Source organism: Stegastes partitus, unplaced genomic scaffold (assembly GCF_000690725.1).
Source record: "Stegastes partitus isolate 25-593 unplaced genomic scaffold, Stegastes_partitus-1.0.2 Scaffold2090, whole genome shotgun sequence".
In the NCBI taxonomy this organism is placed as follows: domain Eukaryota; kingdom Metazoa; phylum Chordata; class Actinopteri; family Pomacentridae; genus Stegastes; species Stegastes partitus.
In genome coordinates this window covers 77,073-93,732 of record NW_007579821.1, presented here as the reverse complement: position 1 = coordinate 93,732, position 16,660 = coordinate 77,073, and the positions used below count along the sequence as shown (strand labels likewise).

Below are 16,660 nucleotides of genomic sequence, written 5' to 3'. Positions count from 1 at the left end.
ACATTTATTCGCTCTCATCACTGTTCTTATAAAAGATTTCTGACAGAAATGTGTGAACCTGTGCAGAGCAGGTGTTATGTAACTTCACACCGACATTATTTTCGTCCAGTTTTGAAGGAAAATTGAAACTCGGGCAGAAAATTTACAGCTTTTCTTCAGATTCCGGTGTAAATGACGTGTCTTTGTTTGTCAGTAATGTCTCGTACTGAAGGTGGAGAGGCGGCGAAGGAGGTGACTTCATCAGCATCCACTGGACAAGGTGGGATTTTAAACTGTTCATATGGAAATAGTTTACATTTAAACACAGGAATAAGGACTTTAAACAGTGTTTCCTGTTTATTAATTCGGCTCTAAGTGTAATTTCAAGTGCTAATTTTTCTCTTTTCCACTCCTGCAGAGGATTGCGTCACAACCAACGCAGCTGAAGCCACACAGGAAGCAGCGGTCAAGAAGAAAGGGAAGCTGTTCGTATGCGACGTCTGCAGCAAGAGCTTCAACCGGCAGTTCCACCTGATGAAGCACATGAACACGCACAAGGAGCAGCGGCCGTTCGCCTGCGAGCAGTGCCCCAGAAGATTCAGGAACACGGCGACGTTGGAGTACCACCTGCTGCGACACGAGGAGAAGAAGCACGCCGCCTTCGGCTGCCAGCTCTGCGAGAAGACCTTCAAAACCAGGATGCACCTGAAGACCCACCAGCTGGTTCACACGGACACGCGACCGTTCGTCTGCTCGTCCTGCGGGAAAGGCTTCAAAACCAAACACAACCTGCAGGCTCACCAGGTGGTGCACGCGGTGGAGAAGCCGCACAAGTGCTCCGAGTGCGGCGAGGGCTTCAGGTACGCCTTCACGCTGCAGTGCCATCGAAGCGTCCACACGGGCGAGCATCCGTACAAATGCACGGTTTGTGGCAAGGCCTTCGTGAAGAGGCGATCGCTCAGGACGCACCAGTCGGTCCACAGAGGGAAGATGTTCACGTGCGAGACGTGCGGGGCGGGTTTCACCCTGCAGCACAACCTGAAGAGACACATTCGCATCCACACCGGGGAGAAACCGTTCAAGTGCAAAGTGTGCGGGAAGAGTTTCATCCAGGACAACAAGCTGAAGGCGCACATGCTTCTTCACGGAGCGTCGAAGGCGTTCATGTGTGACCTGTGCGGGAAGACTTTTCTGTACAACTGCCAGCTGAAGAAACACCAGAAGGTCACCCACGATGAGCGACACGGGCAGGTCGCGAGGAGGCGAACCCGAGAGCGAGGCAACCGCAGAGTCATCTACCGACGGGACAGAACGACGGTCAACGTGACGCCGTTCAGCTGCAGGACCTGCCACAAGGGCTTCGACACCGCGAGCTCGCTGAAGAGGCACGAGCTGATCCACACGGGGAGCGTGCGACACAGCTGCGACACGTGCGGCAAGTCTTTCTTCTACAAAGCCACCTACGATTACCACCTGCGGATCCACTCGGGGGAAAGGCCGTTCGGTTGCGACGTGTGCGGGAAGCGCTTCATCATCCTCCAGGCCCTGAAGTCCCACAAGCTGCAGCACTCTGGAGAGAAACCGCATAAGTGCGAGCAGTGCGGCAAAGCCTTCAGGATCTACACAAACTACCAGAGACACCTCCGGATCCACACGGGAGAGAAGCCCTACGAGTGCGAGGTGTGCGGCGTGAGGTTCAGGCAGCTCGGACACGTCAAGTTTCACATGCAGGTCCACACGGGGGAGAGACCGTACTCCTGTAGCAGCTGTGGACTCGGGTTTTCAGACTCAAGGCTGCTCAAAAGACACAACTGTAGTGGGAAGTACCAGAAAGTATTAGCAAACACACTCACAACATCCTGAAAGAACGTATTCACCAAAACAGAAGCGAACCAAAACTACGTTAGCTTCGGTCGCCGGTCAAAAGTTCAAACTCCACGGATAATTCACACAATCTTGTCGCAGATAAAGTTGTTTTTAGTGTCTTAGCAACACGGTGCCACTGAAATGTTTAATTGTGCGCGTTGGAGTGTTCAACACCCGGTTTAAATAAACGACGTGTTGAATCACATCACTCATGGATCTTTTTGTTCAGCACTCGATATGTTGAGTTTAAAACCGTAATCCTCTGAACTGACATCGTTTACTCCAGATTATAACTTTAGTTTATCAGCAGTCTGATCAGAATCCGTCAACGCTTCAGTTTATTTATCTTTACTTGTGATGGTCCAGTTGATATTCTTTATATTGTGTGTGTTAGTAGAGACAAAAGAACCAGCAGCACTACAAGAACCCTGATTGATATCTCTGAAGAATAAAACTAATAACTACCTACAGAGGATAAAGCAGCGTATAGAAGATAGATTGATGGATGGATGGAGTTCTCTTCAGCGGTTTAGGCAAGTTTCAGACTATGAGGTAGTAATATAGACCAAATAAAACTACAGACATTGACCCAGAGTACTGAGCAGTAGAGAAATATACCAGGCTAATTTAAATATAAAGCTAAAAACCCGACAATAGAAACTTTTACTAATGTTTAGAAGAATACTAACACAACATTTTAATATTTTCTCTTTATTTCAAACTACCGTTTCAGGTATTTTTATGTTGAAAGTGCTGACCGGAAATGCCTCTGTGTGTTCATGTCTAACTTTACGCTGCGAATTGCTGTAGTTCCTCACTGTGGCCGTTAGAGGGCAGCAAATATCCACGAGTTTACATGATGCTCTTCGAGAAAAATACTTGAATCGCTCTTCTGTTGTGTTTTTATTTCTAATAATCACACTATTAATGTAGATATTGATGGCAGCGGTTAGCATAACAATAAAACTTTAGTGTTCCTCAGTTTTGAGTTAAATTAAACTAAATGTCAACACCGTCAAGTCGGACACGATACCACGACGGTGCTTCCGGTGGAAATATACAACAAAACAGATGTTATTAGTATATTTGTGGAATCTTTACAGGAGACACTGATGGCATTTTAGCATTTCTTTAATAAGACAATCTGTCAAAAATATTCATACGGCATATATGTAAGTAATATGCCACTATACTTCAGAATAATGATTCAGATAATAAATCATTGTTGCTTCTTTTTCTCCTGCAAACACACAAAAGAAATCCCCTCAAATATAATGCATACTGCTACTTCAGTTTTATATAATATCTGAGTCACAATAATGATAAAATCTAAACATAAATATATCAAAAACATAAAAGAGGAACTAATATTTTTTTTAATGTTTCTATAATCCACCTCTCAGACTGGATCAGGTTTGTCTATGAACTTTAGACTTTATAACACAAATTGGAGGATGTTTTTAGATTATATATATATATACCTTTTTGTTTTATAAGGAACACAGATAAGTAATTAAACCACAGTAATACAGACGTCTTCAGCACATTTTTTTTTGCGCTCTTATCGCTGTTCTTACAAAATTTCTGACAGAAATGTGTGAAACCCTAAAGAGCAGGTGTTATATAATGTCACACCTGCAGCAGACATTAGTTTTCGTCCAGTTTTGGAGGAAAATTGGACGCAGACACCATCAATCAATCAGACTTTATTTATATGGCACTTTTCATACAAACAGAAATACAACACAAAGAGCTTAAGGAATAAAAATGCCATAACTACCACCCTGCTGCTACCACACAGGACTATTTATTATAATAAAGTCCAGAATCTTTACTTGAGTGCAGCTCAGCCCACATCTGTTAAACCCTGAGCAGCGAGGAAGAATGCGTGCTTTTATTTTGAAGAGCATGAACCAGGAAGAAGAAGATGGATCCGTGTTGTGTTTTTCCACCGTAGCGACAACAGAGCCGCGATAAAGCAGCGGTTTAGTTTTTATTTCATCGCTGTTGAACCGCAGAAGAGAGCCGCCCGGAGCCGCCGTCATGTCGGAGCTGGAGGCGCAGGTCTGCTCCATCCTGGAGATCATGGTCAACGCCACCGTGTCGGAAATGAGCAAAGTTCTGGGCGGCTGCGGTCCAACTCGTCCACAAGTGTCCACATGTGCGCCGGAAAACACGCACGGCTCCTCGGAGGAGAAGGTACGTCCACCGGTGCCCGTTTACCGGCAGCCCAGCCGGCGTCGGTGCCGGTTCTGGTCCCGGTTCTCGCTGCTCCGCCGCTTCCTCCGCGACGGGCGACCAGCTGATCATAGAAATAGAAGAGCTAGCTGGATGCTGCGGCTAGCCGCCACCGACCCGCGCTGTCTGGGCCGGTTCGGCTGGTTTCATTGAATATTCGGGTTCGGAAACGTGTAAATGTGTGAGTCTCAGTGATGAAGGTGAAACGACAGCTCACAAGAATCCATGTTTGGGCGCCATTTTGAGTTGGACAGCAGGCCCGGGCCTATCTATCTGCTGTAGGTCTACAGGAGCCTCCGCCACAGGTCTCCTCTGGATCCATACCATAATATTCATTATTATAGTCATAAAGACAGTGAGATCAGGTCTCCTCTGGATCCACACCATAATATTCACTATATTTATTATTATAATCATAAAGACAGTGAGATCAGGTCTCTTCTGGATCTTTATCTTAATATTTTATTAATTACCTGAAAAGTTTTAGAAATAATTTTTAAAAACAAAACATAAATAATTTTTTCAACTTCTACAGATTGTTTGTCAGCTAAAACTTTTTTTTTTTTTTTTTAAGAGCTTATTTTATTGATTGTGAGTCCTTCTTGTGTATTTTTTAATTCGTCAAAAAAAAAAAAAGACTATTTGACGTCCAGCAACCTGCTGAATATGAAATAATCAGACATTTCACCAGTAAAGCTGCTTCTTCTCTCACTTCAGAAGCCTGAAAAGAGAGTTTCTGCTTCATAAATGACTTTAAAGGTTTCTTACTTTTAAAAATAGCAGATTGATGCCACAAAAAAACAGAGTTTGCTGAACTGAACAGAACTCAGCTCCATAAATGATGAAGCTCTTAAACAACTGAAGGCACCTAACGGCACATAAAGTGGTGAAATAACGTCTCCCTGCAGCAGCCACCACATTAAAAAGAAGCTTTTCCACATCCGTGCATCACTGATAAAAACCTGAACACTGGCCAACAACAGTGATGATGTCTGACTGTAACCTCAGTACTGAGTATTGGACTTTTATTTCTGCTGTGATATTATTTTTATTATTCACCGTTTCACCTCTTGTTGTTGTTTTTTTCTATGTGTAGTAACTTGTTTTCAAACTGAAACCAACAAAACAGAACAAACACTGCAAATATTTCTTTTTTTTAAACATGAAGCAGAAAAGTGAGCTGCCTGAGTCATTTGTTCAGCTTAAACCTGCACAGAATTTGTTTTAATTTCTCAAATTCACAAAGAAATTATAGATTATTTAAGGTTTTGCTTCTCTGTGACCTTTGACATCATGTGAGATAAAATAATAAATACGAATACTAGAGCTTTATTAGTCATAATTAGGAACAGATTTTTCTTTTTTTTTTAAATTGTCTTATAAAAATTCCTCATCTCTGCTCCTCTTGCTGGTTTTGTCTAAATGTGTTTCAGCCTTAAATAAGTTTATTCTGCGTTAACAGCTGGTTCCTCCTGACCCGCTGTGTGCTTCTCCTTCAGGTGATCCAGTTCAGCGTCTTCATGACGTCTCTGGCTCAGGAGGCCGTGGAGCAGATCTGCCAACTTTGCCACGAATATTCCTCGATGCTGCAGCTGGAGGTGCCTGGTTTTCCTGCTTCTGAGTGTTTATTTACTGTTGCAGTCATGTTTAGGGGAGAAAAATAAATAAAAACAGGTGATTTTCATTAGAAACTGTTTTTCTTTCTGCAGGTGACGCAGGGCGTAGCTGAGATGAAGGACCTGAGGAGGAGGCTGGAGGAGGCCGAGTCGGAGCTGAAGCTGGTGCTGGACGGCAGCGGAGGCCGGAAGGAGGCCGAGGAGCTGACGGAGGGAGGCGGCAGGGAGAAGGAGGCCAGGAGGGAAGGAGACGCCGTGGAGGGCAGCCAGCGGTCGGGAAGGAAGAGCCGCAGAGGTGAGCAGCTCGTCCTCCAGCTGGTAGCTTCAGAGTGACATTATTCCTGATTACAAACTGCATCGACACCTTTAACAGGAGCTACAGAAAGAGCTGTATGAATGAAGAAGAAAACATCTTTATTTTGTGCTTGTTGAAGCTCAAACATCACATTTTCAGCTGTTTTCCACCTCCAGTCTTCATGCTAAGCTAAGCTAAGCTAAGCTAACTAGCTGCTGGTTGTAGTGTCACATTTAACTTTAATGAAACGCTCCATAGATTCTAACAATTTATATCAGAATACAATAAAGATAAGAGTTTCTTTATGTCATCACATGAGGCTTTTCTTGCCGTTTAGTGTTTTTTTTAATGACAGGATGTGTGAGATATATTTAATAAAACGCTAAATAAGGACAGAAAGCAACTTCTTCAATTTAAATCCCTTTTTACCCAACGCTGAAACGATAAGGTCCACGCCTGAAGATGAAAAATAAATGAGCTAAAATTAGTGTAAAACAGAAAAATGTGAAGTAACACAGATTCTGAGGCAGTAAAGTGCCTTCACATAGGAAATGAAATATTGTAGATGAAATTTGAAAATGAAACTGATCATCAGAGCGTCTTTGTCAGAGAATCTTTCATGTCTTTGAGTTTTTACATTTTATTTCCAGAGACGGATGAAACACGTTTGTTTGTTTTGCAGTCGTGTCCGGTGGTGACGGTGGAGTCAAGAGGTCGCCTATAATTCATCTGTGGAAAGGCCGAACTTATGAGGTAAAATCCTGACTTTTCTTTTCTCCTTTTAACACTTTTATTTATGACTTATTCACTTCAAGTTGGATGGATTTCTTAAGAAACACAATCAGCTTTAGACCTAAAATGTTGGGGGCATTAAACATCAGAGGAGCCTCTGTCATGGCGCCCCGTCGCCAGCTGGTGGAGCAACCAGGTACTGCAGCTGATCTGCAACACATTTACTGGAAATACAAGTTTCTTTGGAGACACGTTGTAAACACCTTTAAGGACACGAAGGACAATAGAAATGGCTGCAAGTCACAGGCTGAGACCGTCCAGCAGCGAGATGGCCTCATAAGAGCCTCTACGAATGATGGGCGTCTCCTCTGGAGCAGTTAGCGACAGTTGAGGTGGAGGTGACACACAGAGCAAATCCTGAGCGATGGAAAATCAAGAACTTTCCAAATATCATTGCTGTCTGCGATGGTGGACGTTTATTGTGCAAAAACCTTGTTTATTGCTGGTGTCGTGATGTTGTAGCTCTTTGTGGAACAGACTTTATGTCAGGAGATGTTTGTTTTGGTTCCTAAACACCTTAATAGGATGCAGTTTATTTCACAATGCACTGCTGAGCTATTTAGCCGTCAATCACATACACTGGAATGATTTTAATAACTTTTATGTACTTGGAAGCGTGTACTCTCAATGTTCAATTACTCGGATTGGATGAGGGCAAAAAATCTCCCAACATGTGCAGCAGATCAGCGTCTATGTATTCCATCGCAGTGTGGTAACTAAAGATGGAAACGTTCACTCGGACTCTAGAGGACTCAGGGTTTGCTCTTGTGCTTAAAACCTGAGGGAAGAGTGTCGCTGAACGCTCCAACATCAGGATTTACCGAGACTAAAAGTGTTCCTTTAGCTCCCCAGCTCACCTCGTGTAGATGTAAATCTGTCCACGTGTCCTTATTGTCTCTCTGCTCTCAGGACAGCATCCAGCCAGTTATAATAAAGGAGGAAGGACTGGAGGGTCTAGCCGACCAGGCGTCTTCTGATTCTGGTCCGTACAGAGACGAGCCCGGCCAGGACGACGACGACGACCCAGACTACCAGGTGGGATTCACCGGCACCTCTTTGTCACTGATCAGGCTCAATGTTTTCATATTTCAGGTCAATTTGCAGTTTATTTTTTTGTTAAATTAGACCAAGAAATACTGAAGCATCAGTTCAGACGTAGAGCAGCAACGGCAGGAACAGCGTTTATGGAAATAAGAAATATACTGACAAATAGGGAAATAGCAACTAGCATCCGTATGAGAGCTCTCAGCTGTTTCATTCTACCAGCTCTGATGTGAATCGTGGAACATAAATAATAAAACGTCAAACAACATGTGGTTTTACAGACGCATGCTACGTACAGTATGTCTCATATGGACAGAATGAGCAATGAAGGTGTTTTAAAATTACTAAACACTACTTATACACTGATGAACAAAACTAGGGAACAGCAAGCGACATTTTTTGGACACGTCAGAAGGAAAGAGACGCTGGAGTTTGTTGTCACGACTGGAAAAGTTAATGGGAAGAGATGACGAGACAGACGGAGAATGAAAACGATAGACGGACTGTTATGGCTACACGTGGAACAGGAAACAACAAGAAAGCAAAGAAATGATCGCAGGATTTAAAACCCAAAACGTCCTTATGTGATGAGCTACTTCTGTAAATAATGATTTCCACCTTCTTGTCAGTAAGTCATGGGATGATTGTGAACCCACTGAGGCTCAAAACCAGGAATAAATGCACAATTCTACGTATGTTTCTGTTAGTTGGAGCTGGAGGATCCGGACGACGGCGACCCGGGCTACGCCACCAGGTCCAAACGCGTCGTAAAGCTCAAGTCCCACCGAGTCCGAGCGAAGAAGGACGGTCAGGGTCAGAGGGAGCCGCTGAGCTGCAAATACTGCAGGAAGACCTTCAGCAAGCTGCTGCAGCTCAAAGCGCACCAGGCCGTCCACGAGGCCAACGCAGAGAAACCCTTCAGCTGCTCCCAGTGCGGTCGAGGCTTTTCCTTCCAGAGAAGCCTCAACGCTCACATGTTGCTTCACACAGGTGGGCGGCCATCTTTATCCTCAGGACGACACATAACAACACAACATTAAGAAAAGTGTTATTTAATGTGTTACTGATACGGGAGCTGAAGGACTCCACAACGCTTATCACCTGTAAAGGTGCTTTGACGAACGTTTTGGGAAACGTTTGCGTAAAAACTGATTCCTGGTCGACATGTTTACCACAAAAAATATTTAAAGATTCACATCCAAGTGAATAACCTCACACCGTGTGTTTAAACATTTAAAACTGTGTTATTTAATTAGATTTGTTGTTGTTGTTGTTGTTGTTGTTGTTGTTGTTGTTGTGTTTGGAAACATCAAAAACTGATGAGTTGATCGACAGAATTAGTCGCAGCAATTCTGATTATTAGTCCGTGCATCATTTTTATTAACTTTTTAAGCAAACACACAACATTCACTGATTGTGGCCTGAAATATGTGAACATTTTCTCAGTCTTTGTGATAAATAACTGAATATTTTTTTGTTTTTAAAACTAAACTGGACTTTGCTAGATGAACATTTTCAGACCAGATGATTTATCAACTAACTGAGAAGATCTAACTGATAATGAAAATGATTTAAATGATTAATTAAAGCTAGACAAGATCTAACTTCCACCTGTAACGTGTTCGTCTGTACGCTGTGTGGTGGAGGATGCAGTGTGTACAGTGAGCGTTCACCAAAACTTGAACTAGTTGCCCGCTGCACCTTGAATTTTAAATTAATAGCAGCAAAGAAAGTCAACCGTTTTAAGTGTCTTAAAACTAAAACAGTTGCTTAGAAGATGCTGTGAGAGCTGCATGATTGCCCCATAATTCTCACCAAAACAAATGGTTTGTAGACGGAGCTTTAAGATTCAAATAACTTTGGATGGTTGGAGTTTGCTTTATTCTACCTGAGACGTCCTCTTTGTCCCGTCCAGGTGAGAGACCCCACACCTGTGACGTGTGTGGGAAAGGCTTCACCCTGAAGCAGCTGCTGAGGAACCACCAGCGTCTCCATGCCGACGTGCGGCCGTTTCGCTGCGAGCAGTGCGGCAAGAGCTTCTACCGAGCGCACGGCCTGAAGATGCACCAGATGGTCCACACCGGCGAGCGGGCCTACAACTGCCAGTACTGCAACAAAAGCTTCACCATCCAAGGCAACCTGCAGCGCCACCTGCGCATCCACACGGGCGAGAAGCCGTTCAGGTGCGAGACGTGCGGCAAAAGCTTCAACCAGGCCGACACTCTCAAAGGCCACCAGCGGATCCACACCGGCGAGCGGCCCTTCAGCTGCGAGACCTGCGGCAAGTGCTTCATCCAGAAGAGCGCCCTGAAGATGCACCAGAAGACGTCCCACCTGGACGACAAGTCTCTGGCCTGCGTGGCGTGCGGCGCCACGGTGGCCTGCGTGGACTCGCTGCGCAAACACATCCAGACGCACGCGGCCACGATCCCGTGCACGTGCGTGCTCTGCAGCCGGCGGCTCAACTCCATCACCGAGCTGCGGTCGCACCAGCAGCACCACACGGTGGACCGACCGCACAGCTGCGGCATCTGCGGGAAGAGCTTCAAGTCGTCCAGCTACCTGAAGATCCACCTGAAGACGCACAGCGGCGAGCGGCCGTTCTCCTGCGACATCTGCGGTCGCATGTTTACCCAGCACAGCAGCCTTAAGTCACATCAGGTAGGTTTGCATTCATGATCGGTCTGCATTCATTTACCACAACAAAAATCCCCAAACTGTTGTCAGACTCACACCTTAGTGCATGATGTCACACTTGTGCTGCTTGGTGCTCTGTGTGGTAACAAGACTTCAGGTTGGTGTGAAAAAGGAAAAGAAACTCACTATTCTGATCCTCTAAGGCTTCTGTTAACAGAAGCTGAGTTTCTAAACAGACTAAAAAAGGTAAAACATGCATCATTCTGTCACTAGTCTCCTGTAATGTTTCTCGTGGCTTCCTGCAGGACAGAGCCGAGGTACAGACGCCATGTTTTTTTATTCACGAGATTAAACGTCTCATCAAACTGTCCACACAACAAACAGCCGAGTTGATCTCTGATTTCCTAAATAGTGGAGCTGGAAGTTCAAGATTCTTTTAATTTATAATTAAAATAAACTAATGAAATCACTGTGTTTAAACATATGCAGCTCTCTCTCTCTGTGTGGAGAAGCTCATGTGGATGCTGCGGCGGTCTGATGCTCCAGGTCTGTAATAAACTCAGAGGAAATCGTCCGAAACAGCTGGAAGCAACAAACTAAACTGCCATGAGGGAGTTTAGGGGAGGGAGAGAAACCATTCAGCTGCGACTTGTTGTCACATCCTGATCTTATCTAATTAATGACTATAAGAATTTAATTAATTTACCGGCGGTGTTGCTCCAGTTACCAGAATGTGCACCAGTCTCTCATTCACACATATGGATCCTGCTGCTGTGTGAGGCTGCAGGTAGTTAATAAACTCAGCTAAAATAATCCTGAGCAGCTGGAAGCAACAAACTTCATCTCCTGAGTGTCGGTTTTTATCGCAGTCAAGTCATATTTTCTTCAACATTTGATTTTGTTGCCTAATAGATTTGAAATTTTAGAGCAGAGCGCTGAAAAAAATGTGTATTAAACGCTCTCTGTGATGTTTTTGGAGGAATACTGGTGCTGAAATATGGAAAAAGTCCTTCCCCCATGTGACAGTTCAGCTGCCGGTGCATGTCTGAAAGGGGCTTTAGACGACAACCACATCTTCTTTAGCAGGATTTTTTACTCGACTATGTGGAAGAACCCTCTGTGAAAACATCCAAGCTGACATCTGTTCTTTCCTCCGAAGGTGGTGCACACGGGAGAGAAGCCGTTCAGCTGCGACACGTGCGGGAAATGCTTCAGCAACACGGGCAACCTGAACCGACACCAGCGGATCCACACGGGCGAGAAGCCGTTCAGCTGCGACACGTGCGGACGCAGCTTCAACCAGGGCAACAGCCTGAAGGCCCACCAGCAGATACACACCGGGGAGAAGCAGTTCATGTGCGACAAGTGCGGCAAGAGCTTCTCCTACCTGAGGAACCTGAAGGACCACAAGTGTTTCTACGTCTGAAGCCTGCGCTGGAGGCAGAGCAGATAAAACTTCTCCGATGAGGACTAAATGAGTGAGTTTGCAGTGAAAGTGGTCGTTGTGAAGTTGGGACAGCATCACAGCATCACCGTTTGTACAAAGAGACTTCTAGTTCTTTGTCTAAATATGTTTGTCGACACAGTTTTTCTACAGACGTCACAAAAGTCTGGACACCGGAAGCTCCGCCCTGCAAGTTACCAGGAGGTTTGTGTTTTTGGGTTCACCTGCAGTTTCGAGGTAGAAAAGCTCGACCGTGCCGTTAACTGCCTTTTTTTAATTATTATTATTATTATTGCTCATGATGTTTCTTCCAGCATTTAAAAAAAAAAAAACACCATATGACTGTGTTCAGGTGGTAAACTCGGAGGAGATTTTTGATTCCGATCAGTTTTTTTTAACGTTTTCATCATCAGAGTGAGACTGAACTGAACGACTGACTCTTCTGTCCCTTTAAATATAACCGACTGAACACTTACTCATTCCTGTGCCAGACTGTAGACGTCATACGTGTGAACTTTCTTTGTGAAATGACTGTTCAGTGTGGCTAAAAAAACAGATTTCAGAGTTCGCAGGCCAGCGTGACTCTAGCTGTCGGAGGTGGCATCAACGGTTTTATCAGCAGTGTTCTGTGGGCAGCTGTTAAATTACATCCCTCATCTAAACCGTAATATCTAAAACTGTTGTTGTACGTAGCTCTTTCTAGGATTTTAAACGCCGTGACTGATATTTATAATGTTGTAACCGACTTGAAGAGTGTTTTACTGTCTTTTGCAGGTGACAAATACAGACGTAAACGAAACGCTGCTGAGCTCCTCTGTTTGCAGATTTACAACTTATTTTATTTATCTGTTCTCTTACTGAGAGTTTATCTGTTATCTCAGCTTTATGACTGCGAGTCAAATTGATAAACATTAAAACATATGTGCTGTTTCTTATATTTGACCTTCATAATGGATTGGAAGCAGCCAAAAAGAGCATCAAGCTTATTTATTTTCCATTATTACACTGCAAAACAATCTAATGTACACATGGTAATTGTGACGTTTCCTCTTTGAAATCTAACGAGGCGATGTTGGTGTCATCGCAGAAGCTGTTTGTGATATTTCAGAAGTTTTGCAGCCCTGAATGAGTTAAACGCTGCAGTCAGAAGTAAAGTGGAAAACCTTTCTGGCTCTGCATCGACACCGTAGAACAGGAGAGCTGTATCCTCTTGTTTGGCCTCGCATACGTCATCTCCGTCCTCCCCACTGCAGATGCGTTTAGGATCTGCCTAAGTTATGGAAATTTAGAGCAATTTCATATTGTTTGTGGTTTTACAGCTCGACGTTACATCCGTACGAACTCTGAAATGAACCCGTTCCAAGTCGGAGGATGAAACGGGATCAAATGCTGGCGTCATCTGGAGAATTTCTTCTTTTTAAGACTCCGCTGTCCCTGAAAATTAGTTTCAATCTGTTCACGGGGTCGCTTTTGGAAAGTCTGAGGCAGGAAGTGTCGGCATGAGCAAGTCAGCCAAAACATTAAAACCACCAGCCTCATGTTGCACAGGTCCTCCTTCTACTGCAAAAACAGGCTCAGGACTGTCCGTGCATGGACTTAGATCCTCTGGGTTGCAGGGTGGGACCGCTATGAGTTTTGCTCCTGCACAACTCACGGAGGCTCGAGTAGATTATTAAAGATACGATTATTAAAAAACATATTTGTGATTCAATACAAACGTAATTCTGCAGAAAATATGTCAAAACTTAACTGAGAACACAGCTCAGTTGTGTGTACATTTAAATGAGTGGAGATAGAGATCGCAGGTGGCCGGCAAAGTCGGCACAAAAGTCACAGAGCTGGAAGATCTTCTACAGATCAGGAAGAAGCAGCTGGAAGACCTGCAAGAGGTCGACAGGCAGAGAACATCCAACCACAACTCTGTCATGATGGGCGAAGAAGATGGAAACCTCCAGAAGAGGAAGATCACAAGCAGGCGATGGAGGCTGAGATGACAAAACTGTAGGAGGAGACTAAAACACTGCAGGAAAGAACGAACGTAATGGATGGAGAATAAAGAAAGAAAATCACGACCTCCAGAAGATAAGAACAAAAAACTGGGGAAAGAGATGAAAAACATGGAGTAAAACAAGGTGATCAAAGTGACTGCAATCAAATAAAGAGATGAAGACACTGCAGGATGACAACAAAGAAGAAAGAACCAAGATCTCAGGGAGGAGGAGAAAAAGGTTCCAGAAATAAAGAATGAAGAGCATCAAGATGTAAAGATAACGATGGAGGAGGACAATCAGAAACTTAAGGTGAAGCAAAAAAAAAAAAAGAGTTGGAGGCCAAGAATAACAACCTGCAGGAGGAGAACGCTGAACTGGAGATAAAGAATAAAGACGTCCAAGAACAAGAGGTGGAAATGGAGAAGGAGAAGAAAGTAACGCAGGAGAAGATAAAAGACCTGCAAGACAAGAGCGAGGACATGGCAGAGGGCAAGAAAACCCTGGAAAAGAGAACGAAGAGCTGCAGGAGCTCCTCGTTGGAGGACAAAGAAAGAAAAGAAGGAGAACAAGACTGAGTGAGCGTGACCTCCGTCTGACTCCCATCTTTGTGAAAATATAAAGTTTATAAAATGTGCAAAAGGTTTTAAAAACATACAGCGTGCAGAAATGATCCTCGATATCAGACGACTTTACTCAGACGATAAATAAAACTTGTTCCAAGCTGAGCCCTGCTGGACTCTTCCTGTCTGAGACAAACGGCCGTCTTCACCAACAGATGGCACCATGAACTAACCCCAGAGCTCAGATCCAGCTTCTGCTGCTGCCGGAGGAAACTTTCACCTCAAGACTGTGACGCTGGACAAAGAGTTCATTTTGTCATCATGTTTGTTTGAGTTGTTTTTAGTGGGACCCTCTTTAGTTTTTCTTAATGACGTGTAAAGAGGCTTTTATTCTGTTTATTTCCTTCTTAAAGTTCCTGAAGTGCACTTTTTCATTTCCATCCCAAACTCATCGTTTTAGTTGTAACCAAAGACCACAAACTGACCTGATCGGCCCTCATGGGGGGACGGAGCGGCTTTCATTTCAGACTAAAACCTTCAGCTGCTCACTACTGGAAGCTGGTAATTTAGCTTCACACCTCTTTCCTGACGGGTGTGTTCTGTTTTTTTTATTATTATTTGTTTGGTGTGTGCTCCCGTTTAAATCCCTCCAGATGACGTCAGCGTGCACATTTAGCAGCTGGTTGGACTGGCTGCCTGCAGCACTGACTGTCTGGCTGATCTGTACAGTAGGTCAGGCTGGCTGTAATCCCTCACAGATTACATTTCAGGGCATCGTGGGAGGAAGTGTGGGGGATTGGCAAAGACAACACTCGTTACTATTGGCCTCCTGCCAGAGAGAGGAAGAGGAGAGTGTGTGTTTTTATTCATGCTAAAGCCACGTTGAACGTTTTTACAACCTCAAAGTGGGAAGCTTTTTTTTTTTATTTGGATATTTTAGCCTTCTTTAAAAAGGATTCCTCACAGATTAATAAAACACAGCTTCAAATGGGGATATTTGTAGAATATTTTGGCGGAAGTATCCCCTCAGTTTGACCATAAACAGTAAAAGGAGGCACTTTGGAGTCTAAAAAGTCAGAAAAATCTGCTTAAATGTGCTTTAAAAAAGCAAATATCTGCTCAGGGTTTCCTGAGTTTGTTTAAATTTCAGGTACATCTCCACCTGAAGCAGGAGTTAAGCATTCTCTATGAGCTTCTTGATTTTTGGCAAGCTTCATTTCTGTTTTTGCAACATATTTAAGATTATTTTTTTTGTATAACAGACAAGCAAACAGAGAGCTGTTTGTTGTTTTGCAACGAGATCCATCACTGTTTCTGAAACATATTTAATCTCAGGTTGAAAGTGGGATTTTTGCAGCTTCACATCTGAAAGGAAGCGTTGCATTTAAGGTGTCAAAAACATCGTCTTGATGAAATTTTGGTCCAGATTTTCAACTTTTTTTTCTTCTTTAAAGCAAGTTAAGAATCAGAAATGCATGCTCTTAAGACTCTGCGTGATCCTGTGTGAGCGTGTGCATGTTTCTGAGCTTTTATCGGTGTGAGGAACTTTTTTAATGGCTGCTCTGCACGTCTTCAGGAGGCCACTTGAGGGTCGTTTCCCGTTTTTTGGGGGGAGGTTAGATTTAATTTAAGGTTTGGGTTAAGGTGTTGTGACTCACACACAAAAAACAACATGCGTTTGTTTGTGTGCTGGTGGCCTCTGGGTCAGCATGACTCACTGGCTGGATCGATCCCTGCTGACGTGCACAGAGCAGCACAAATCACTAGCTCTTATATGCACACACCACCGCATAACCCCTAAATGCAGAGAACAAGAGACTCCCCCACCACCACCACCACCACCACCACCACCCTTCCCTTTCCATAGCCCATTAGATATATTGACAATTCCACAGCCAGTATTTTTTGCTCTAATTGGTTTATGCACAGCTGACCGGGCAGCGCTGCTAATGATGCGGCGGTGCTCTGTAACACCGTGTTCAGTACAGCCTCTGTAATCCATGGAAATATGGACAGCTGTTCTGGTTGTTCTTTCCACCATCGATCCTCCTGCCGCTCCAGCAGCACTCTGCTCTCCCGCTGAAGCCTCCCTCTCCTCTCCTCTCCTCTCCTCTCTCCTCTCTGATGACAGCCAATCTGTGCTGCTCAGCTGCTCGGTCCAGTGTCAGCCCCTCCGTCTGCAGGGCTTCGGGTCTCTG

At 44.3% G+C, this 16,660-nt stretch overlaps 2 protein-coding genes across 2 annotated transcripts; both read left to right on the top strand.

The window, feature by feature from the left end:
• Positions 1-190: 190 nt before the first annotated feature.
• LOC103373880 (zinc finger protein 493-like) lies at positions 191-12,846 on the top strand. The gene is made up of 5 exons (XM_008303887.1): positions 191-259; positions 398-1,836; positions 8,538-8,820; positions 9,746-10,491; positions 11,627-12,846. Exons 1-5 carry the CDS (start codon positions 196-198, stop codon positions 11,891-11,893), a joined length of 2,799 nt encoding a protein of 932 aa, XP_008302109.1. The 5' UTR covers positions 191-195; the 3' UTR covers positions 11,894-12,846.
• On the top strand, positions 3,581-8,188 carry LOC103373879 (uncharacterized). Its single transcript, XM_008303885.1, has 5 exons — positions 3,581-4,044; positions 5,583-5,681; positions 5,793-5,994; positions 6,677-6,747; positions 7,696-8,188. The coding sequence occupies exons 1-5, from the start codon at positions 3,889-3,891 to the stop codon at positions 7,909-7,911; spliced, it is 744 nt and encodes a 247-aa protein (XP_008302107.1). The 5' UTR covers positions 3,581-3,888; the 3' UTR covers positions 7,912-8,188.
• Positions 12,847-16,660: the final 3,814 nt, after the last annotated feature.

What these genes read in the sequence shown, in the direction of transcription:
- LOC103373880 (XM_008303887.1), top strand. Translation starts at nt 196, where the DNA reads ATGTCTCGTACTGAAGGTGGAGAGGCGGCGAAGGAGGTGACTTCATCA. An exon ending in ATCAGCATCCACTGGACAAG is followed by an intron (nt 260 to 397) that starts GTGGGATTTTAA and finishes CCACTCCTGCAG; the next exon opens with AGGATTGCGTCACAACCAAC. An exon ending in TAGCAAACACACTCACAACA is followed by an intron (nt 1,837 to 8,537) that starts TCCTGAAAGAAC and finishes TGTTTCTGTTAG; the next exon opens with TTGGAGCTGGAGGATCCGGA.
- LOC103373879 (XM_008303885.1), top strand. Translation starts at nt 3,889, where the DNA reads ATGTCGGAGCTGGAGGCGCAGGTCTGCTCCATCCTGGAGATCATGGTC. An exon ending in ACGGCTCCTCGGAGGAGAAG is followed by an intron (nt 4,045 to 5,582) that starts GTACGTCCACCG and finishes CTTCTCCTTCAG; the next exon opens with GTGATCCAGTTCAGCGTCTT. An exon ending in GGGAAGGAAGAGCCGCAGAG is followed by an intron (nt 5,995 to 6,676) that starts GTGAGCAGCTCG and finishes TTTGTTTTGCAG; the next exon opens with TCGTGTCCGGTGGTGACGGT.